Below are 24,643 nucleotides of genomic sequence, written 5' to 3'. Positions count from 1 at the left end.
TTTTAATAATAATTGCCTCTCCCTCCCTTAGTTGCTAGGAAGAGTTTGTTGCAAAGAAATTTGGAATGACTGTGAGCTGGTTTGGTGGTGACAATAACCTACTAGAACTTGGGTTACAAGCGGTCACTTGTGTCACTGCCAGCTGCATTTGGGTTTATTCCATCCAAAGCACCAACTAGCACTATGTGACCCTGAAAGCGGTTTCTTTTATGAAGTATGTGGCTATATGTGCCATATGCTTCTGTGAGCCTAAAGCATCCTATGGAGGTTCTATGCGGCAGCCATTAAAAAGTCAGCATTTGCCATCTGCCGCCACAGATAGCTCCTGCTCTGCGTTTTGGAGGTTCTGTTGTATTCTCAGGTAGTGCTGTGTAGTAGCTGGTGATAAATGTCTGACTTGAAAGTAGGCATATATCTGAAGGAAGTGAGAAACTGAGAATTATTTTCCCCCACCCCTCCCTCCAGTCTGCTTGCTTCTCTTAAGCATTGTACCTTGATTAGTAGAATAATGGAAAAAGTACAAGGATTCACTTTGCATGTGTGTTGGGATCATTCATGCTGCTGTGATACCTTGAGGATATCTCAGTGGGCTGAGTCTGAAAGCAATCGCATAGATATGTTTTCTCAAAATTATCAGATGTTAGTAAGGAGAGTAACAGAAAAGCCACAAAAGGACTGTGTAAACCAAGGAACAGCCTCAAGGAATTACCCAGAGAAGATAAGTCAGCACGGTTGTTTTCCTATCACATACAGCCTGCATGTAGCAGGATATTTGGAATTCATCCAAACAAAAGAAACAGATTTTTTACATTGATAGAAACGTGTTTGATCAACACTTAGCCTGTGAAGCTTTCTACCTTCAAATATTTTTCCTTCCCAAATGCAAGTAGTCTCAACCTGAAGTGTTGATTTTTTCTACGGATGGTAAGAAGATGTTCTTTTATAGTAATTAGTTAAAGTATTTAGGAAGGACACAAACCTTCGTGCTTTGGGAGGCAGGACAGCTAATAGATATCTGGGCTAGGAGTAAGATGTTTTCTGTGGCAAGTTTATCCTATTCCTTGTGCTACTCTGTCACAACTACATCCAGGAGTGCAGGGCAGAGCTGTCAGGCCTATTGCTTTTCCTGCATTCTGGTAACCAAATTAAAAGGTGAAGGTCTGACTACATGTGGGTGTTTGAATTCTTAGGACATTCACACACTACAAAAACCAAGGGGAAGGAGAAGTGAAAATCAATCCCTGTTGCTCATGTGGGATGGGCGCACTCACATCCACATTTGCAACACACATTTTAATGAAGACTGATTCTGCAGCTAAAGGCATTTATTTAAAATATGATGGTTTAGTGGTTCTTTTTTCTTTTCTGTTCCAGTTGCTCAGGAATCTAATGCACTTAAGGCCAGACCACGATCCAGGTACTGCTTTCATTTCTATTTCGAGAGAAGACATGCTTTCCTCTGGTGTTAGACAGAAGGTGTAAGAACTGGTGTTGCATTTGTAATTATTTTTTTTTTAATTGGCATTGTGTTGGAGGTACAGCTCAGGTAAGACAGATTTACCAGGAGGGATCTGTAAGCTACAGACCCTACATAAGTACTGCCTGAGGGCCTTGTGATCCCTGATCATGAGACACAGGGACTTTAGCCTGTCTGGCCAGCCCTGCTGCCTTGTCAGGAGGTGACTGCCTCCAGCACAGCCCCACGAGTGTCCTGGTGGGACGGCGGGGACCCATCCCATTGCGGGGACCATTCTCAGCAATTTTGTGCTGTTGGAACCTGCACAGTGGTTATGTATGGAGACACTGCACGCTACCACAGAAACAGCAATAGTAGCTCAGTTCTCGGATGTGGGTGAGTGAATCGAATCGTTTCAATGGCATGCATGTACTTGACTGCAGCTGGTTGGTCTGTGATGGAAAAAATTAATGGACTTAGTGTCATGCACTAGAAATGACACCTGCTGAATTTGGATGTTTGAAAGAAAAGGGAAGCCTGTGCCAGAAAATATAATTTATAAATGGATTATCTGTTTGAGTTTGACTGTTCACCTTTCTGGTGTATAGCTGTGTCATGTATTCACCTTCAAACTTTTTTTTTTTGTGCTAGTTAGAGGGCTTCGTTTTAGCTTTTTTGTGTCTTGGGTAATGAGAGTATAATCAGGAGTTCCCTCCTTCCTTAGAAGCTTGTCAGAGCCTGCTAATAAGAGAGGATCAGCTATAAGCATGATAAATGAAGATTGAAATCCTCTGTTCTTAGGGCCTACATCCAGGAAGGCAAAACTGCCTTACATGCTATTTTTCTGCTGCTAACCAAGGCTTTTTAGTTGTCATACCATTTTAGATTTTCTTGCTATGTTACTGAATCATAAACTGCAAATATACAAAACATGTAAAAAGTATTTTGTGTCAAAATGCATAAAACAGCAAGTGTTTAAACAAAAAGTCCCTTGAATGTGACTGTTGTGTCACATATGACTGTCTTGCACCTGACTGTATGTCACTACTTCAATGCAGAAGTTGACTGAAGATTCCTGAGTGCATCCTTGAACTCAGACCTTCTGCTGTGCTTCTCCTTTGTAGCCTGGAGGGCTCTGTAACCTCGAGGGTCTCTGTCCTTAGGCGTGCTTGACCACCAGAGGCTATGATTCAAGTCTGTTACAGCTTTTGGCTCTGCGGTGTGGCTTTCTAGCCTAATTGGTGCAGATTCTTAGCTGTGGACTCTTACCTGACTTTAGGTGCCAGGTCTGCCTGCTGCTAGCAATGATTCACTGTCATAGAGCTCTGTGTTAGCACTGCTGGGACAGGCATATTTTTGCCTGGCAGCTTCTATCTTACTCCATCTTTAAAAAAACGTATTTGAAAATCTTGAACTGTTCGGTTGTACAATTTTAATACAAGTGAAATATACAATGCACAATATGGAGAGTAAAAGTATAAAACCTTAAGATCCTGATTCAAAGCTCTTACATCTATTTCAGGGAGTAGGGTTAGGTCTGATACGATAAGGCTATGGAATTCAAAACTCCACCAAGACAAAAAAATTCAGCATCAGTGGAGGTTTTTCTGTCACATGTAAATTTTGAAACAATTACGGCTCTCACTCCTGTATTTATTAGAGTTTACATCAGAAACATAGGATCAGCGTTGCCAAATGTCTGTCCTGCTAAAGAGCTGTTTTCTAACAGCAGCCTGTTTGGCAAAAAAATGATCCGTTTCCCATTAGTGGGAGTTATTTCTGTTCTACTTGAATGTGTTTTTGGTCTTGCCTGTCATGCATAATGTGTTACAGTAAGTGTAACATCTCACATTGTCAATGCTCATTTTGAACAAAGCTCTCGCTCTTGCAGAAAAGCTGGTAACTATAACAGCTGAAAAATATTGGACACTATTCAGCAAAATCAAAATTCTTAGCAAATGTGCTGCATTGGGATTTATGTGATGTGGAAGAGCCGAAAAAGATGTACTGAGCCATGTATTTGACCAGTTTTGGTCACTTTGGAGCCACTTAATTATTCTGGATTTTCCGGAATTCAATGACTGTTTGCTATGAAAAAATTACTCTAATAGTTAGGGTATTGTAGCTTACAAAATGTGTACTTGGCAAGAGATAGGTTGAAGCTGTACCTATATAAACACTACCCTCACGGCTGGGAAAGGTGACAGAAGCTGTAAGGGGCATGGGGGGTGGAATTTTACTCAGGTTTATTCAAAACAGTTATCCTCTTGATGGTTAGTTACATAAGAAGGCCTGAAGCTGTGATATAAAATGCTTTAAAAAATACTAGCCCTGTAAGCATGATGTGTTCCTTTCTGCAGATGTATAGGTTCCTCTGCTGCCAAAGAAATCTGTCTTGTTATAATGGGGAACATTTAGTTATTAGGGCAAGGAATTTCCACCATGAATCTGAGTTCTGGTCAGCGTGGTTTTAGGTACTATATGCTGTAGTTGTTTAAAGTTACTTTCTACCTTTCCCCCCTCCCCTTTTTTCCTTAGGTCCTATTCTAGCACATCAATAGAAGATGCAATGAAAAAGGGAGAAGAGCCCCCTACTCCACCTCCAAGGCCACAGAAATCACATTCCAGAGCTTCCTCTTTGGATCTGAACAAAATATTTCAACAAAACACACAAGGTAAAGTTTGCTTTCTTTCCCCCTTTTGAGACCATTTAGGTTAGTTGCATACTTGGCAACTTGATCTGTTTGCACAAATGCTTGACAATATGTGCACATGCTCGCCTTTGCTATAAACGGTAATACACTGCAGAACAGAAGTAGCTGCACTTTTGCATTACGTTGCCACGGAGGGGAAAAATCGCTGTTGCTATAATTAAGGTGATCATAATGTTTTCTGGCGTGATAATGGGAAGCTTAACATATGGCAGTCTGTCATCACTGACTGTTTATAACTAGTCTGGCTGTTTAGACAACTCTCATCAGTAACTACAATATATTTGATTTTTATTACTATTTACTTTTTGTAGTTCAGAAGCAGGAGGAAAACCCTTAATGTTTAAATTGGGAGAAAGCGAGCAAACATTTTTGATGTTAAAGTCTACCGTAAGCATGGAGGCAATCAGAAACCGTTCTTTGAATAAAAAGAAAGGGCCATTTCTTTTGCCATGGGTGCGTGTTGAGGGGAGAGAAAGAAAATGTCGAATAGCAGCCAGAGTGAACTGGAAGAAAATGGCTGACCAGCACATCAGTGTGTGTGTTCCTCTTGCCTCGCACAGTGAGCGGTGGAGAGAGGAGCTGTTTCTTCAGGGCAGCAGTCACCTAGCATTGCTGTGCTTTAGCAGTGTCCTTGAAACAGATGAGAGCTTTGTGTGGTGCACACCAATCATCTGACTCAAGGACTAGGTTAAACATGGTCATGTTTATGCTTCAGAAGAAAGCCAAGGTTTGACTGTGTCAAGGAATGTTTTAATTGGGCTCTCTAATGTGGTTGTTGGAGTAGAAAAGAAAGGGTTTCACCTCTTGCCGTATGGGACTGTGCAAACACCAGAGAGAATTCAAGAAGCCTGCTGTGTGTGCTGAACCCTAAAACTCAACAGGAATAAACATTTGTGGGTTTTTTTCCCTTACACAGAGAAGCAATTCCTGATCTTCGACTGTGGTTCCTGTTTAGAGATCTCTTGCCTCCAATTTCGATATCATTATACATCAAAATAAAAACCCAAACACAGCCAAGCACACATGTTCCAAGGCAGCAAACCCTCTCAGAAACCTGATAAAAAATATAACTGGAAGGAAATTAACTTGGATTTAAGTTTCTTTTGGAACACAAACGAAAGGAGAATGCAAATTCTCAAAGAAGTCATTCTGTGAATGAAAATTAACATCTTGCTTTTGAAATGGATAGTTTTGAAAGTCACCATTCCTTTTGAAGTAACATAATGATTTCTTCTGGACAACTTAACAAACTGACAGTGTTACAGTGAGTGCAGGAAAGGGTAACTTGTCCTATCAATACTTTTTGGAGGGTTTCCTCACCAGAAGTGGGGCAATTAAGTAAGGGTAGGCAGTTGATTGCTTGCAAAAAAAGAAAGTGCTTTGCTCACCCTTCAACTGTTAACCATATTCAGTTCAAATTTATGGCTATTTATAGTTGGAACAAAAAGTGGCTCTACGTTGACAAATCCTGAAGTATAGTCTGCTACCAAATTGCAGAAATGCGAAAGGTCTTCCAGAGGTTCACCTTCCACCTGTACCTGCAGGATGTTTGCCTGTAATTTTTTGCTTTCTTGAATGTCCCCTGGTGGCAGTGCTCAATATTCATGGTGGTTGTCTTCCTTTAACAGAGCTGTTAGATTTTGTATCAAAAATGTAAATATTCATTGTGAAAGAATAAGGAGCAATTCGTAGCCTGGGAGGGTTTAAGGAAGAACTTGTTAAACAATTTGTAGCCCACCCCAAAGAAGAGTTTCAATTAAAATAAATCTGCATCATCAGAAGGAGGGGTTTAAATCAACCCATCCCAGTGCATCCAAGTACCATGGTGCATTTACCTTGCTCTACTTTGAAATAAAATGCCAGCACTGGAAGTCATATTTTCAGAAACATGTGCACGCTTTTTCCAATCATTAAGCCCTGAATACTTGTATTCATAATGTGACTTAAAATCATAGAATGGTTTGGGTTGGAACAGACCTTAAAGATTGTCTGCTTCCAGCCCCCTGGCCATGGTCAGGGACACCTTCCACTAGACCAGGCTGCTCAAAGCCCCATCCAGCCTGGCCCTGCCTGAACACTTCCAGGGAGGAAGCATCCACAGGTCCTCTGGGCAGCCTGTTCCAGTGTCTTGCTACTCTCACAGGAAATAATTTCTTCTTAAAACCAATCTAAATCCATCCTCTTTCAGCTTAAAGCCCTTCCCTCTTGTCCTGTTGCTATATGCCCTCGTAAAAAGTCTCTCTCCAGCTTTCTCGTAGGCACCCCTTAGGTCCTGGAAAGCTGCTAGAAGGACTCCCCAGAGCCTTGTCTTCTCCAGGCTGAACAAGCCCAGCTCTCTCAGCCTGTCTTCATAGCAGACGTGCTCCAGCCCTCTGATCATCTTCGTGGCCCTCCTCTGAACTCACTCCAACAGGTCCATGTCCTCTGTATGTTGGGAGCTCCCGAGCTGAACGCAGTGCTCCAGGTTGGGTCTCGCCAGAGTGGAGTAGAGGGGGAGAACCTCCTCCCTTGACCTGCTGGTCAGGCTTCCTTTGGTGCAGACCAAGATGCGGTTGGCTTTCTGGGCTGCAGGCGCACATTGTTGGGCTGTGCTGAGCTTTTTGTTTGCCAGCACCCGCAGGTCTTTCTTCTCAGGGCTGCTCTCAATCCGCTCTGCACCCAGCCTGTATTTGTGCTTGGGATGGCCCCGACCCTCGTGCAGGACCTTGCACTTGTTGAACTTCATGAGGTCTGCATGGCACCACCTTTCAAGCCTGTCAGGGTTCCTCTGGATGGCATCCCTTCCCTCCAGCGTGTTGACCACACCACACCACACAGCTTGGTGTCGCTGGCAGACGTGCTGAGGTGCACTCGATCCCGCTGTCTGTGTCACTGACAAAGATGTTAAACAGTGCCGGTCCCAACACGGATCCCCGAGGAACGCCACTCATCACCCGCCTCCACTTTGACATTGAGCCATCGACGGCAACTCTTTGAGTGTGACCATCCAGCCAATTCCTTATCCATGAAGTGGTCCATCCATCAAATCCATGTCTCTCCAGAGACAAGGATGTTGTGCAGGGCAGTGTTAAATGCTTTGCACAAGTCCAGGTAGATGATGCTCTTCCCTTAATCACCAACGCTGCAACTCAGTTGTAGAAGGCCACCAAATTTGTGAGGCACGATTTGCCCTTAATGAAGCCATGCTGGCTGTCACCAGTATCACCTCCTTATTTTCCATGGGCCTTAGCACAGGATCTGCTCCATGATCTTGCTGGACACAGAGGTGAGACTGATTTGCCTGCAGTTACCCAGGTTTTCCTTATTACCCTTTTCACAAATGGGGCTATGTTTCCCTCCTTCCAGGGCTGCCACAACTTCTCAAATACGATGGATAATGGCTTAGCCACTTCATCTGCCATTTCCCTCAGGACCTGCAGATGCATCTCATCAGGTCGCATGGACTTGTGCACCTTCAGGTTCCTTAGATGGTCTTGAACCTGATCTTCTCCAACAGTGGGTGGTTCTTCATTCTCCCAGTCACTGTTGTTGTCTTCTGCGGCTTGGGTGGTGTGGCTGGATTTTTTACAGCTGCTTTTTTCCCTGCTTCTCTTGTTTTGATCACTTTCATCCCTTTTTTTCATTCTTTTCCCTATTGATCTTGCTTTTCAGTAAAAGTTCTAGCCTCATCATTTTTGGATACCTTTTTCATCTAGACACAGTTCTTCCTGAGCAAATGGTCATTGTTTTGAAGCCAGACTCTTCCAAGGTGCACTTTTCACTTTCTATAACGGTAGTTTGTAGGAAGGCAGAGGCATTGAACACTGTTATCTTAAACCAAAGAGCCTTGCCCAAAAAATGTGTGTGTGTTTGTGTGAAGTAAATTATACACAGTTGTATAACAAGAAGCTGTATTCTTATTTCTGCTGATAGTTTAAAAAATGAAGTTAGGATAATTTCCGTCTGCCATCAGAAAAGATACAGTTACGTTTTTACAAACAGATGACGTGGTGGCAATATACTATTTAGGTTTCTTGGTTATTGGGATAATACATCCTGACATAAATATCAAACCTGATGTGTTTCTATCCACAGGTCGGTTGATTACTTTCTGTCCTAATGTACTTTTGACAGAATTTTTCCTAAAGCAAAGGTTTTCGTTCTGCCTTTCTTACTAGGTTTTAAAAAATAGTCCCATTGTCACAGCTGAACCACTAAAATTAGCTGGAAGGACCACCCCTTCTAGCACCACCATATTGCCTAGTGTCAGTACAGAAAACCAGACTGTAAAAACCAACCATTTTAATAGCTTTCAGGGTATATCCAACATGATTAGAATAATCCCATTTTGGTACATTATGTTTTGTTCTACTAATTCTTGTTCAGAAATAATTCTGCTTTTGGGAGTTTGGTGGATAATCTACTCCCATGCCTGCAAAGGAGTGCTCAGTAGTGAGTGAGTTTTATTTTCAGTTCCTTGTTGGTCACGTTGATCTATAGGTATCACTTCTTTAATTGTAAAGCCATGAGTGGTTTGGAGCATTTCTTTGTTTATTTCATATTCAAAGGACAGAAAAAGAAAAATGTCTCTTCAAGTAAATTCAGCCAAAGACTGTGGCAGATCTTTGTTGTGAGCACTGTTTTTTGGGGGGCTATTTTTGTTTTTCATTTACTACTGATATATCACGTTTGCTGCCATTGATTGCCCCTCTCCTGGCAAGTATACACAGAAAGCATTTATCTGTGATGGCTGGGATGTCCAGCAATGCATTAACCACGGAAACTGTGCTTTAGAATTGTAATTGGGACATAACTGCACTTGAAGGAGGCACCTTCATTCATACTATGATGCAGCACTCTTCTGGGACGCTGTAACTAGTGATACTCAGGAAAGACGTAAGAAACCAAGAGAACTTACTGAAAGGCTCCACCTTCTGAAATGTCCATACGTGAATTTCTGTTAAGAGACAAGTCTCTTCTTTCTTTTTTTTTTTTTTAAAAAAAATCATGTAATCTTTATATTGGCATCTGAAAAGAATTTAGTACTGCTAGATTCTCAATGTATTTATTTTTGTTGAATATATAACCTCTGGCATTTTGCCTGCGTACATATTAAGTAAATACTTGTCTAGGTTGTATGTGTTCCTGGAAAGACAGCAGCAGGTTTTAAGTAGAAACAAAATTGTCAGTTTAAATGTGTACCTCACCTAGTTTACATCTTCATTTCTTCTCTAGCCCACTGTCTGGTCAGGTACAAGTCAAGAGCTCCCCGGGTAAGCCCGCAAAGCTTTCCTGCAGTGTTCGCCCAGGCTGTTGGCAGAATTAGTTGCTCTCTGGGGTTCCTTGTGCTCCCTTCTCTCTGTCTTGTGACCTGGGTGAGTGAGCAGGTATTGAGGGGGCCAAAAGTGGTGCAGCTGGAGCCCAGGGTCCTGCAGCAAGGCCCCCCGCCACCTTTTATCCTCAGCAGTAGCAGTAAGCTAGGGTCTGACTTGGGGTAACTCAGGGACTGGGGCAAGTCTCAGCTTAAGTATGGAAACGCAAATACGTATACTTTGTATTCTAGCGTTTTGCTCCGTTATATTTTCTGCCCAAGACAACCACTAAAGAATTTACTTCTGGGCAATTATAGGCAGCGGCAGATACAGATGCCTCTGAAATACATTTTACTTCCCATTTAGTTTCATTTCTGGATTGCATAACTTCTTTTAATTAACATTTCTGTTGAACAGAGGATACTTGTTTGGAAAAGAGAATTTGCTTTGAAGAAACAACAAAAAAAATGTCATAAACAGTGTACTTTCATGTTGATATGGAAGAAGATCTAACATCTCTGTGTAATTCACCAAAACAGCCATATAACTATTTACAAATGAATTTTTGACTGAAGGTTTTCAGTGCTTATTTGCTTTTGAAACTCGCCTTCTGCTGCGGCTGTGCCTGCAGCGAAGAATGCTTGGAATGCAGGCACCATTTCTTATGTTGGCTTGTAAGCCAATACTCACTGTAACCTGGATTCACTCCTTTGGGGGTGCTGCTTTCAGCCAACAACATGGGGCTAGTATTTTTGGGGGTTTCTCCTTCTTGAGATGGGAGGTGTTAAGTACCAGACTTAACACAGCTCAGCATTTTATTGTAAGTGCAGTGTTTTCTGTTACAGATGATGTTTTATTAACTACAGTCAGATCTGTAACCTCTGCTTACCTCTGCTGAGCTAGTGGTGGCTGCCAATCAAGACAGTGTTCCCTGTGCTCTTAAGTGTAGTATTCAAAGAAAAGGAAGAAGGGAACAGATGTATTGGTGTACGTCAGCATTCCTGTAAGTGATATGTGCGGGCACACTTATTGCTTATGTATTCCTTCATATACATGTTTCCCACACAGTTTAAAGTGGTACTTTTATCATAAGATTCTGTCAGTACAGACTTCTTTCTGCACGCTTCAGTTTTGTTAGTGCTAGAGGAAGACTGGTGTTCAGCATCACATTTTATCCTCTTTTTTTCATACCTTTAAAGAAAACTCTTCATTATTATTTCCTTTACTTCATCAAATCTTCATTCAATTAGCACAACCTTTCCTAGAACGTACAGACCTGGTGGGTTTTATTTGCCAAGTGTGGAGATTTCTGAACAGTAAGCGTGTGTTGAGATGTCTTTGGTTTTTCGTTTTTGCCCAACCACAACCAAATTTTATATATTTCTAAATGTTTTCAGTCCACGTTATCAAAATGCTTTCGTAATTGTATGGGAAAGAAGATTTGGAGAATTTAAATGATTGTTGCTCCATTGTCATACACATTTTGATCACACCTTGTCATACACAGGTCCAAATAGTTACTATAATACTGTTTCCAGCTGTTTTCAGCTACATCGTATTTTTAGCTTAGTGAGCCCAATGCAGGTAACTTTCCCTTTTGGGGACATGGAACTGGGTACTAAAAATCCTGCCAAACTTAACCTAGGTAAGTATGATTACTGCATTATCTTCTGTATTCTTTTATGCTTAACTATTTGCTAGCAAATATTTCTATCTATTGAGGTTAGCTGTCTGCAGGTCTCTAAAGGCAGGCTTTTAAGGGGTTATGCAGGGGGTTGTGTTTTTTGTGTTACCATAAATACAGGTTTCTCACTAACGTTTTGCTTGAAAGCTGAAGTGACAAAGGGAACCTAGAATAGTAATGTCCTTTTTTATGCTGGATTTAGATCACAGTCAATTTAATTAGGTAATTAATTTTCAGGACCACTTCCTCTCATTGCTCTTGTATTGGTCTTGATTTAGTAAAATCCAACTACTTTCTTGGGTAATAGAACTGGATTTCACTCATGCTGTAGCACTATGCTATCTTGCGTATTACTGCGTTGAGTTGATTAATCAGAACAAAACATTAAATTAGGAGAATGGTAGTTTTGAAGGACCTTTATTTTAGAATAGTGATAAAGGCAAATACCATCAGCAAAATATGCCGTTTCACTGAATATCATTTGCACAGTACAGAAGAGTTTTAATGTTGCCAGCTTCATTAAGAGTGTAGAGTCAAGTTAATACCTTCGGTTATAACAACCTTTGGTTGTAACAGCGATTGTAATTTAAATTAAAAATGTCTTTTATGCATAAACCATAGAGAACACAAAATTGAGCTGCTGTTCATACTCTGCTCCAACACTGTATCCCTGCAATGAAAATAATGTGACATGCTTTCTTAACATAAATGTTGCAAAAACATTTTTTTTTAAACGTGGAATGGATTTTATTTTTTTCTCTTGGGACTTAGCTCCTGATCTGTTACTGGAGCTGCTGTTTTCTTCTAGCCCTGTTCCGCTTTACAATCTGTATGTGATCATTGAACTGAGCTTATTCTGAATAAAATATGAATGCCTTCCCTCTGATTTGAACAGAAGAGTTTTACGCCTCCCAGCCTTTTAGAACTTTTTAATGAAGGATTTGTGTGTTTACAACTATGTAACTTATTTCTTTGCCCAACTGGACAAGGACATAATTAAGGTTGAATAGGCTGGAGAAAAAAACAGGGAGCTTATAAATGGATGAATGGTGATTACATTATAGGAATCTGATGGGGTAACTTATTTCTGCGGTTTTAGATTTTAAGTGTTTATGTCTATCCCGAAGGGCTCAGTCCAAAGAGTACTTGTATGCAGACTGGGGTAAATCTTGCCAGCATTTCAAGTGAAACTGTTTCTTGACAGTTTGTGTAAATGAAACTTCTTCTAAATGATTTTTTTTTCTCCATTTTTCTAATCTTAGTTCTTTCTGGAATTGAGGAATGGTTTACAGTTTGTTTCCATTCTGTTGCAGGTTGTTAAAAATGAAATTTTAATGCAAAATCTCTTTTCTACTGAAAATAGTTAAGCTTGAAATGTTCTCGACTGGCCCTACCAGCCCCACTGACCTATTTTCATGATCCCATGTGGGTTACTCTGTTCCATGCAAAAAACGTTAGTCAGTCATAGAACAGCTTTACAGGTTAAACAAGAGAGCGTCTGCTATTGCTCATCTGGAACGGGGGGGTGGGGGGTCGGGTCAGAGGGGGCAAGTTGTCTCCCTTGTGGGGGAGACCCCAGAGATGCAGATGTCGTGAAGTGACTGAGCCGCAGTGGGACTGAAGGGGTGGTGTGTGGTAGCCCACTGCTCTTCCCCGGTCCCATGTGCCTGCTCTGAGGTGTTCGTGTTGGAAGTGGTCACAGGTGGCATGTACTGGAGCACTCCAGCACTCCCAGTGGCATCTCCAGGGGGTATGAAGCTCTGGCAACGTGGATCTGAGAGAAGTAGGTGGAGGGACTGTGCCTCCCTGTGGGTGGAGTGAAGCTAAACATGAAGCCAGAGGGTGCAAAATCGTGAATATTTTTGTTTAACGGGGGAGGGAGAAGGCAGAAACAATTGCCAGATAGAAACACAGAAACAATTGCCAGATAGAAACACACAGAAAAGGAAGGGGTAGAGAAAACAGTAACTAGAAAATGAAATGGTTTAGGGAAAACGAGGGACAGAAAGCTGAAAATACAGATGTAGATGTGTGGTGCAAAACAGAAAATAGGAGTTTTTAAAAAAGTCTGTTTTACAGGTTTTACTTAAAACATGCTGAGTTTTATGGATAGGGCATTAAAAAAGGCATCATAAAACACACCTCTAACGGTGTCCTGCTTGTTTGATATGAAAGTGACCCATCAAATATGTAAGTACACCAGGGTCCTAAGTGAAGTCACACCTGCAAATTCACGGTGCAGAAGCATTAATTGCTTAAGGTCTGGCTATATTTCTTTCTAATTACTTGGCAAGTACTTGCATAATTTTCCACACAACTGAGGTATGAATGATGTTCTGTATGACTGGCACGTGAAGCACACCTGTAACAAGAGTGTGCCTGTGATATCCAGGGGTGTGTATCACCTGCTGTGATGCATGAAGCTTTCCTCTGAGCAGGTTCCCAAAACTAACTGTGAGAAGAAAGGTTACTCTGTCACTAGTGATGCTTTCTGCAGTCTTTCTACAAACCTGGTAACAAAATTAATATTGGGAGTCTAAATTTTTTTTTTTTGCATTAATAAGAATTATTGAAACAGCTGTCTCGGTAAATAGGTATTTCACAACTACCTTACTAGAATCCTTCATTAAATTTACATTCTTGGCTACAGCTTTGAATTTTTTTTTCTTGCTGCAACTTTTTGCAGACATAGTAGTGTGAATTAATAAATCAGATCTCTTGAAAAACAATTGTTTCACAATCCCCGTGCTAATGGTGAATGTAAATAAATGGAGTGCAGGGAACGGTATCAGTATTATGGAATATCCAAGTACCAATTTCAGTGAACAAGAAGGGAGGTTTTGTAAGACAAATGTAAACAGAAACCAGCGTAGACACAGAACTTTTCTGCGGTCTGCCTTTGGCAACAGAAGCAGGGAAAGTATCTAAAAACTTCTCCAAAGTAGTGTCAGAGTGGAAGGGTGAAAATGCCAGCTTTCCAAAATACATAAGGAACCGAAGCCTTATGTCCTTTGGGGAACTGAAGAATAATTTGTTCTGTTGGCTTTTTTGAACTGTTTTCAGTATTGCAGATCATTTGCTTCCTGATAAAACAAACTGGTTGGTCTTTTGTTAAACCGGATCTTGGAGCTGAGCACTCTGAAGCAGCATAAACGGGTGTAAATCTGCCATGCAACAAGCTTCTCCCTTAATCCAACAGTGCTGTAGCTTTTACTTGAAAACTACCAAACACTTCAGCCAGACTCTTAAGGAACCCAGTCAGAGTTTTCTCCCAATTTAAGACCCTGGGTGGTCCCCACCCAGTTGCAGAAGAGGGGGGTGGGCTGGTGGTGGGGAAGCAAGAACCTGGGTTTAGGTCACCTGGATCCAGGTCAGCCTGGATTTAGGCTGGGTTTGCTTGGGGCTGTACCCTCTGTGTGAGCTGAGAAATAAGAGGAGCGACCAAACTGGGTGCCCTTTTGATCATGGGGTGAAAGGTGTGCAGGGTTTTGATGTGAGATGAGGTCAGGCTCCTTTGCTAGGTGGTATCTAGTTTCACTTTGGCTAGCAAGGTACAAAATGGCCCTTGACCTGGGGAAACCACCCTTCTTTCAGGACACTACTCGTGTACGTATTCAGTTCAGATGAGAAAAAGGAGTACGTTTTTTTTTTTCATGCAAAGCTTTAACTTGTCTGAGGTGATACCCAGGGTAATGTGATAGATGTACAACTGAGAAGGAAGACAACTGCAAAGAATGGAAATAAAATGAATATCTGACATGGAAGTGTTTCAGGAAGTACGATATTGTATGCTGCTGTTCCAGTATTAATAATTTTAAAAAAACAGCGTGCATCCAGAAGCTCCATGTATTATGGCAGTTTTCTTCAATACCAAGGAACAAGAGGGCAAGTGACTGTCATTGAGGGAGACAGATGCAGCACGATGCTCTTAAAGCACCCCCCAAGAACCCACGTTTGTTCTACCCTAATTTTGGTGTCCTCTGCTGCTGTGCCTGGTGAGCTAAAGACCTACTTCCTATAGGTTTGACTGGACTACGATAACTTTGTTTTTCCGTGGTCTCTTCTTCCTAGCTCTATTAAGTCCAGTAAAGGGGCTGTCTGGATGGTTGCCATGATTGGTATTTTTCACTGCCACGGGTAATGAAAATGCTGAGGGTTGGTGTTGTCTGCTAGGGAGGCTGGAGGCAGTGGTGTGGCCAGATAGGGTGGCATGGCCTGTTCCCAGAGTGCACAGTTATGGCCTGGTGTTTGTTTTAAAATATTAATCTAGCTTCAGATTGGGAAATCTGGCGGGGGGTATCTAGTGTGGTGTCCCATTAGTGCTGTCAGACCTTTGTGATTGCCGAAATAGGGCAGAAAAATGGTCCTGGAAGCTTCTCATGCAGATAACCTGCCTTAAAGTGTAAACATGCTAAGTAGAGAGCCATGATTTTTTAACTGAAAGCCTTATTGCTATCTTTGTGGGAGTAACTAGTGTGTGAAAATGCTATCGTTTACAGGAATACATGTGACATGAATACTGGATATACTTAAATCTCTTTTACTGGTACCTATATGGCCTTTCCACAGTCTATCTCTGAGATTTGCTCTACATGTCTCACTTAGGTTTGAATGCCAGGAAGCTGCTTAGTAACTGGGCGACCTGTGTGGGGTCCATCCTGCTCCCTCAGCTCCCTCTGCTTTTGTACAGGGCGTGAAGACTTGTTTTCAAAGAGCAATGCTGTGCAGCTTATCCAGGCTCTGAGGTGTGCACCTAGAAATACATTTCTCTGTTCACCGCTCAGTCCTGGGGTACTTGCTTTCATTTTGGAAGCAGAACTCCCCCTCTCTCTGTGTTGGCTTTCTGAGCTAACATAACAATGCCATCTCTTAACAGCAGGAACTGATCTTTGCGGGGCAGTCTCCCAGGGAAGGAGGGTATTCTGGAATAGCCTAATAGTACAAGTCACCTGCTGATACACATAAAAAAACTATGAGTATCTGTTAATAGTGTCCTCTTTTAGGGTAGTGACACTAGAAAAGGCTGAAGCATGCAGCATCTGTCATTAAATTTTTTTTCATTGCCCTGTGGGGAAAAAGAAGTGAGGTTTTTTTTTGTAAGTTGTTACGAGTCCTCGAAAGTCAACTAACTTTTGTCTAGCAATTGTGCTTACATAAGCATGATTTCCTTCCAACAACAGGCCAAAGATGTTCTGCAACAGCAGGAATTTTATGAATATTTCATGAGTAGCTTAAGTTAGAATTTTCAGGATTAAAAAGAGGAAACTGGGTCAAATGCACATGGTGTAAGCATCTAACTACTTCAATGCTAAATTCATTTATGTCATATTTTGAAAGCTGAGGAAGCAGGGGTTTTTGGAGATGATGTTTTGGTGTGGTGGTATTTTATTCTTTTTTTATTTGACCAACTTGCTAGAAAATAATTTTTCCCTTTGGAATTTTTGGGCCAAATCCAAGGAGACTTGTGGAGTTTCACAGTGTGTGCAACCACTTCAAGAGATACTTTTCCCACAAGCCCAGCACCTTTCTCTATAAAGACTACACTGCTGCTTTCCTAGGTGTGTATCGCTGGGTTTGAAGAATCAGGGAACAAGGGCTGTATCCCCAACAACTGAAGTTGAGGCGAGTTCTCAATGGATGCAGCTTTTGCAGTAAATCTTTTGAGAGCCTACCAGAGTGTAAACCAGCAAATACAAAACTGATGGGCCCTGGCGAGGGCTCCATATATTGGGAAGGGCTGAGTGAGCTGCTGGGGCTGGTGCCTGCCCGCAGCACCACTACCCCTGGCTCCGTGTGCCCCTTCCCAGGGACCCCCATGCTCACGGCAGCAGTGCATGCCCTAGCTTCATGTTTGGGCTACCAGGGGCTTGCTAAGGAGAGTGCATGACTCGTGCTCCCCCGTGACCTGAGAGCAGAGGTGATACCCTTGCGGTGACAGTCACTGGTGGTGGTGGGAAGGTGAGGTGCACACAGGTGTTTTCCATGGAGCGTTGCACACAGCTCCCACAAGGTTTCCTGAAGATAAACGTGTCATGCTGAGCGTACATACTAGTCTGCTATTACAGGATACAGCTGATGGACCTTCAGAGTGCAGTGGGTTTGAGTTAGATGGTGGTTTCAAATACTGGTTTTGGCAACTACAGTTGCCAAAGCCACTGCTGGTGCTCAGATACATGAATTAATAACCTGAAGTTCAGACTAAAGGAAAGGAAGGTTTTTTACTCCACTGTTCCTTTCTAAAGATCAATTGTGCAGAAGAGATGGAGAATGTAGTGACGATATCATGCAGGTATTGCACTGGTCTTATAAACAGAACTAAACACAAGTAAAGGGATTCTAATGACCATGTTTTTTCAAATCTTTTACACCTGTAGGTGTGTTAGTGGCTCCTTTGCTTCACTTAAGTTGTTTTTTAATTCTTCAGCCTTTCTCTTTGACCTTGTCTGGAGTGATATTAAGCTTCATTTTGATTCAAGAGATGATGATGATACAGAAGGTGGAAAAAAAACCCCAATGTATTATAAGCCTCTTTATAGCTCTGTGTAGTCAATACGACTGTTCTCAATGTCTTCACCCACACATTTTTTACTCTCATGTCACTGTTGTCCTTAATGGTTAGTATCTTTTGCCTTTGTATTTTCAACCACATAGACATTTTTAGACTTGGTGTATAAAATATGTAAACAGCTAAGCTGTAACAAGGCTCGTAATGGTCTTTGTGGCTTTTTAAAATATGCATGGAAATAAAAAGTGTATAAATGTAATTGCTTGCTTAGCATTATTGTGGTAAAAGGCATTTCTAAGTTTAATATTGTTGGGGGTTTTTTGCTATACAAATAACCACCAGTGCAGTGCAAGATGGACTGACTTGTATCTTTGCCAGTGAAGTGCTGAGCCTTCATTGGAACAGGAGCTTGGGGAGGGCAACCCACCTAAGGACTCCCACCAGTCCTGTTGGTGTCTCTGTGGTAGCCTAGCCCTCCTAGTCCTCTTCTCTGCAGCTGCCTTTGGAAGCCATCATCTGTCCTGTAGTTCTGTCCCATGAGGGATTTTGGGTATTTTAAGGAAATTGAGAAGTACAATGGCTGGACCTACATGATTGTTCCCCCTCTCTCCCTTTGTGCTGGCTCAGACTAAAAGCTGACATAGTGTTATGTTAAAGGGGCCTGAACTAACCATTAGGATTTGTCTTCTTCCCCTTATTCTTCTTCTCCCTCTGAAGTACCTCCAATGAGTAATAACATGCAAATACAAAACATAAAGCCAAAGGAATGGATTTCTTTTTGGTTTGTTTAGGCTTTTGTCCTATTAATTCTGTGGGAGATGTTTTCTTTTCAAGGCTGCGCTCCATCACATAGTGTGTTTTATCTGGAGTGAATGCTGATGTCTGCATTGGTTGCTAAAGCATTGCTTTTAAAAAAGGCAATAATGTTAATGACAAAGCGCAAAGTCCCAAGGACAAGTAGACCCTGTCTCTGGGGTTCTGTAACTAGAAGTGGATTGCTTTAGCTCCAGCTTTTGTGGCTGACTGGCTTCCATCTCTGCTTTTTATCATAACATTATGGGGTTTTACAGCAATTAAATCACTGCTCATTCACTACTCATGAAGTTCTTTCAAACAAGGTTTTGCTCAATAAAGATCAAGTTTAGTTTCTGTTATTACAATGTTGAATACTGCCTCTTCACTAGGAATTATAATGGAAATTAATTCTGGTTATATTTGGAATTAATATAACATGGTTTTATTTGTTTTGTTTTGGGTTTTGATCTTCTTTTCTCACTCTTCAGCTGTGAGGTCTGCCTGGCTGCCCCCACCACCACCTGCGCTGCCTCCTCGACCTTCTGTATCTCAGGTATGGACAAGGGTTTAGCACTTCGCTGTGTATTATTCTCTTATTCATGTTACAGTTGCAGTGGTTAGTGCAAGTTGACTTGGACATGGCAGTTGTTCTTGCTTCCAAGATAATACAAATCTGCAGTTTGCTCTGCAGTTCCGCACATGGTCCTTCTTCATTGGTCTGTCTAGCTGGTGTGTTGCACTGTGAAATTACAGACTAATTAAATCTCCTTGTAGTGGAGCTGACATGCACCCACTAGGCAAAACTGTAAATTAAAGGCTAGTAAGGCTAGTCTGCTAATAAGTGTTTCATGCCAGAAAGGCATGGGCTTGATGCCCGCTATTTGCTTCTCAAGCTTCAAATGCTCAGAGGGCATCTGCTAAGGGAACCGCAGCGTGTAAAAGTATATTTCACCTGTAGGTTTAAAAATATAACACTGAAAGGAAGCAAAGCCGTGTCAGTTGTGTTACTAAGTTTCAAACCATTCGTTGGTGTGCTTTTGTTTTGCTTTTGGGATGAGGGGGGTTTTGTTTGTTTTTAGAGCATCACACAACCATGACACAGTGCAAATTGACTAAGCCATGTGTATCTGCATCCAGATACTTCTTCATGTTGTAGGAAATGATGGAAGATCAGCATCCTGTTCTTTTTATGTTGTCGGCTCCATTAAGTCTTAGGCAGTATGCTTCATATATTACTCCTTTACATGAAGCGTATAAATAGAAAACAAGTCCCCAGGGGAGCTAACAGCCCATTACATAAAAAAGACTTGGTGAGACACCTTCCTTGAGCCAGAAACAGTCATCACTTGAGTTTTGGATCTACTCTTAGTGTCTGTTGAACACTTTCTACTGCACAGTGCTTGTGATAGACATGATAAAAGGCTTGTTGCCACCCCCACTTCCACCAGCCACTTGTTGCTCTCTTCCTCTTCCTTTTTAGCATCTGAGTGCATCTGGTTTCTACCTTGAGGACTGTAGAGCATTCTGGTTTGAGCTTGCGTGCTTCCCCTGAGTCAGCAAGGCATTAGCCGTACAGCTACCACCAGATGCTCCTTAGTGTACCCATCACGTTCCTGCTTTGTCTAACGCTCCCCAGAGAGCAGTGTTTCCCTCTGGCTTCCCCTGATCCCATGGCACAGCTCCTTGCCTTGTGCCTGCAGCAGCTGTTGTTGCAGTCCACGCCAGCTCTCCTGTCACTGCTCGGACTTGCCACAGCACGCCAGCTCCATGCAGTGCAGGCCTCGCTGCCATTGGGAAAAGCAGTGAATATAACACATTCTGTTCTTAGGGAAAAATTCCATTGTTTTCAAGCAAGGTTCTGCTAATTTTTCGTTCTCTTGTTCTCTGATAGATTGGCGTTTCCTTAGCAGGGCAGTGAGGAGAGATGTTGCATGTCCTTACCACTTCACAAATACTGAACCAACTGCTCATCCTATACCAGGCCATGCAGAATATAGGACCTTTCTGAAATGATAAACACAAAAAGATTCACATGTGAAATTCTTGATCCACTCCTCTCCGATACAAAAGTCTGGTTTCTGAAAGAAAAAAGTGCTTCTGTATCTACTGAGTAATGAATATATAGCTGATACTTCGCTTACATGCATCATTTACATTTACTTGATTTATTTCTTACGATTTAAAAAAAATATTTAATTAAATATCTCAAAAAACTATTACTGTTCTAACATCTACCAAAAATGTACATAAAACTGGTTCTTGAGGACATAATGAATTTCACACTTGTCACATTGTTTATTTTATCTCCAAGCATGCCTTTCTGTGATAAAGGTAACAGACAGTAGAGAAGTATGTGTGATGGGGTTATAATTCGGCTGGGCTGACCCTTACGAATAGCATGTAAGCCATAGTAAGCATATGGATTACATTAGTCTGGTGGGGCCCTTGATTTAAAGAGCAAGAACAAGTTGGAGGGAGAGATCTGCTTTCAAAACTGAGTCAGGATCAAGAACGGAAGAAAAAACATGATGCTAAAATGACATTCAGCTTTTTCCTGTTTCAAGATTTACCAAACTCTCCTTAAATTTCTGTTAACTTATTTTTCAACAATGTTATTGAAAATCCTTTTTTATGGCCATAACATTTTGCTATATGTCTGCAGTTAAGCCCTGTGAATGACAAATGTAGCTTGGAAATGAAGCGAACCCTACATATTTCAGGTGGCTGTGCACCATATAACTATGCTTGTGGTATGATTATTTTGGCTCGGCTTTCAAAATCAGTTGATGGAGGAGGAGAGGAAAATAATTTCTTCTGAGGACTACACTTTTCTGTGGATGGCTGGGAAGCAGCCTGAACCAGTTGGCTCTTTAGAGTGAGATTAAAAGGCTCATGGGATGTAAAGGCCAAAGTGTGTAAAAGAGAGTTACCAAGGGGTGCGTGTTACATTTCAGTGGAGCAGAAGTCCTTCTGTGAGCTTAATCGAGAGCACTGTAGAAACGGCATCTTGACTTTGGTCCTGGGTTGCTGTTGGGTTTAGTAGCATTTGCTTCAGCCTTTAGGAAAACATTATTTTTCCTGTCAGAACCTCCAAGGTAATCAAGCTCGGTAAGTTACTGAAACACTGGTTATTCAGTGTGTGCCAAATGTCTCTAGTTATATCACAAATTTATTAAATTATGTGTGCATTTAACTCTGCCTCCGTAGTGCAGTCAGCTCGCTAACGAGGGAGAAGGTTTGTATCATTGGCTGAGCATAGCACAAGGTAAAACCTCGAGCTAATACTGCTGTAGCCTTGACTCCAGAGCTCAGTGGATGCACGGCTTACTATGGGAGGCTCAAGTCTTGGGGTGCTGAGAGGAGCTGGCTGGGTTTGGGGGAAATAGCAGCAGGGCTGGCTTCTCTGCTCTGGGTTGCTGCTGCCAGCCTGTGCTGTTCCACACCTCTGGTGGGTAGACAGCTTTACAGGTGCAGCTGCATCTCTTCTTGCCTTTACAATGTGTTTTAGAGTTAGTGGATTAACTCTGCATTTCTTTCTTCTTGATGGCCTCTAAAAGATGATGGTAGCTCAGTCTCCTTGGGATTTTTCTCCATTGCTAAAGTCAGTGTTGTATCAACTTTATCAGTCCACAAACTGTACCCAGGTTTTCCTGAGAGCTGTCACCAGACATTTTTGCAGTGTAGTGGTGCTTTCATCTGAAGGCCCTATGGTGACTGTAAATAAATTTAATACATGAAGATGGAAAAAAGGCAAGTTTACATAATGTGACTATACCATTATCTCTAGTTTATGGTCTTTTAACCCGAACTCCAGCCCATATCTTTCTACACTACAAGCAATTTGAATCAAGGTTTCTAGTAAGACATTGTGAAACACAGTGTGAAATGCTTTATTAGAATTGTCAGTTCAATGTTGCTTTCCTGTTAAAAAAAGAAAGTAATTCAAGTTTGCCTAAATTCTTTAAAGAAAGGAAAGATTATGTATGGAAACAGGCTTATAGAAGGACTAGGATGTTGTTTTGGATGATGTGTTATTTTGAAGTGTTTTCCTTTTACTGCTGTGTGTATATCCCTATGTGTAACTTCGCTGACACCTCCTGTAATCCCTAGTAGCACATCTCATGTTTAGCAAGTCTGCAATAGCTGCCTGGATTTAAGGATAACTTCATCTGTATCAGTTCCCCTATTTCTTCGGACCATAAATATTTAATATGCTACAAGCTATTGTACAGACTTAGGACACTCACTGACAACGCCTTACTTCTCTTGCTCACTTCCCATGACATGCTATAGTTACGGCTTTTCCACCCATTTATTTATTTTATTTTATTAAAAAAAAAAGAAATCTTAAGTTTTTAGGATTTTTTTTTTTCTGTCATCCCCATCATCATCCCCCCCACCCTGAGTGATGTTACATAGAAAGATAACCTGTAGCTTGTTGACCTACCTACTGTAGGGTTTTTTTCTGGGCTTGTAGAGGACTGGATTCAGTGCCTCAGGTAATTTTTCCTGATTCTGTGTTCCTAACTCAGCAGTAAACTTGACTGATTAAGGAGAAATGGCATAAAGGTGATGCCAGAACTTTTGTGTGGACCCAGGGCTGTAGGTAGAAAATTTGTGTACCTTGGAGGCAATAAGAATCATGACAGAAAGGCAGTAGTCGTGTAGTTGATTTGCAGTGACGCAGATTTCAGGCAGGAAATAACTTTGGGTGCTCATGAATAACAGTCCACTGGAACCAAATGTGTGTATGCACATCTCAAGTAAGCCTCTGTTGTTATTTTTTTAAATGGAAAACAAAATAAGACTTCATTACTGTTGGCTTTTAAGCTTATAGAAGTCATTTACCACAGCTGCTTACTGTGGGAGATTTAGTAACGTACTTATGTTAATAGGAATTACAGATGAACACTGAAGAGCAAATATAACTTCAGGATTTTATCCAACATCAGCTCACTATCTGCAACATTGCCCAATTAGATCAACATTCCTTTATTTCAATTCCTCTATTTCAGTACCTTCCTGTCCAGTAATGGAAGTGTATCTTCAATCCTGCCTGCCCTGCATAAGGGGATTTGAAAACTGTGGGACTGGAAGAAAACCCTGTATATCTTGGCTGAAAAAACTAATATTCCTAGTCTCTTTTCCCAGAGTCTAAATTTTAAGCCTGGTGGTTTTGTGAATTCACACTGGTTTGTGCTGGACTTTTTATTTCTGGAGGCCTTGGGACCTAGTTTTCCTGCTGGTTTCATGCTGGCAGTTTTGACAGGCAGTGAAAAAATTACGGGTGAAGGCAACATGTTCAGATGAACTGGAGCAGGTAGGCAGCTGTTAACATTATCAAATTGAAGTATCCTGGGTACAGTGCAGCTCTGAAGATTAAAACCCTGCTGTTATATGAGCTCAGAATTAGGCTGTCAGTTTAGCGGCCATCCTTACTGTTAGACGTTACTGGTGTGGTGAAATCATGGAAACAAAATGTGATGAGGGATGATGAGCGGCTCACCCTGCCTAGTCACAGACACCTGGTGGTGTTGGAAAGCAAAGGTATTATTCTTTTTAATATATCCAATGTTCCGTTCTCCAAATGTTACTTGATACTTCATAATTCCTTGAAGCTTTTTGACCGTTCACCATCCAGAATTGCAAATGAAAACTGGGACCCGGTTCAAGAAGTTGCCTCTTCTAACATGCCTCCAAGTTCTGCTGACTCCACAGAGAGCCTCAAGCCTGGAGTGCGCTCAGGCTGGGTCCATGACCGTCAGAGATGCGTGCCCACAGTCAGAGATGCGTGCCCACGCTGATCTGCGGAGGTGGGGAAGGGCTCCTGTCAGTCCCGCTGAGACCTCCTGGCCTCCTGAGTGGGATGGCCACGTGCAGGCTCCATGCTGGGAGCTGGTCGGGGCGTCCCCCAACTGCACACGTCTTTACCTAAAGCCGAGATACATCGAGGATGAGGTAGGGTTTGCTTATCTCTGTTACAAGGTTGTTGAGAGAAAATACTCGGCCAGTTCAGGCACTGCTTTACTCTCTAAAAATATGTGAGGAATTTCAAGTGCTGGCAGGACACCTGGAGTTTTACAGGAAGGAACTAACTCTTTTGTTACAGAAATAAAACTTTTTTAAAAAAAAGGTGAAGATTTTGCTTTTGGCAGCATATTATTTGTATATGTGATGGTATTCTTCCAGACAACCATT

General features: G+C 41.7%; 1 protein-coding gene across 1 annotated transcript in view; it reads left to right on the top strand.

Annotated features, from left to right (window-relative positions):
- Positions 1 to 24,643, top strand: part of REPS2 (RALBP1 associated Eps domain containing 2) — a 103,642-nt gene that overhangs the window by 61,436 nt on the left and 17,563 nt on the right. Inside the window, exons 12-15 of the mRNA XM_055702050.1 lie at positions 77 to 79; positions 1,375 to 1,417; positions 3,995 to 4,131; positions 18,934 to 18,998. Coding sequence (XP_055558025.1) covers positions 77 to 79; positions 1,375 to 1,417; positions 3,995 to 4,131; positions 18,934 to 18,998 — 248 coding nt within the window. The remainder of the gene's footprint in view (positions 1 to 76; positions 80 to 1,374; positions 1,418 to 3,994; positions 4,132 to 18,933; positions 18,999 to 24,643) is intronic.

The sequence above is a fragment of the Falco cherrug genome, chromosome 2 (assembly GCF_023634085.1).
Source record: "Falco cherrug isolate bFalChe1 chromosome 2, bFalChe1.pri, whole genome shotgun sequence".
Classification (NCBI taxonomy): domain Eukaryota; kingdom Metazoa; phylum Chordata; class Aves; order Falconiformes; family Falconidae; genus Falco; species Falco cherrug.
This window is presented reverse-complemented; position numbering and strand designations above follow the sequence as displayed.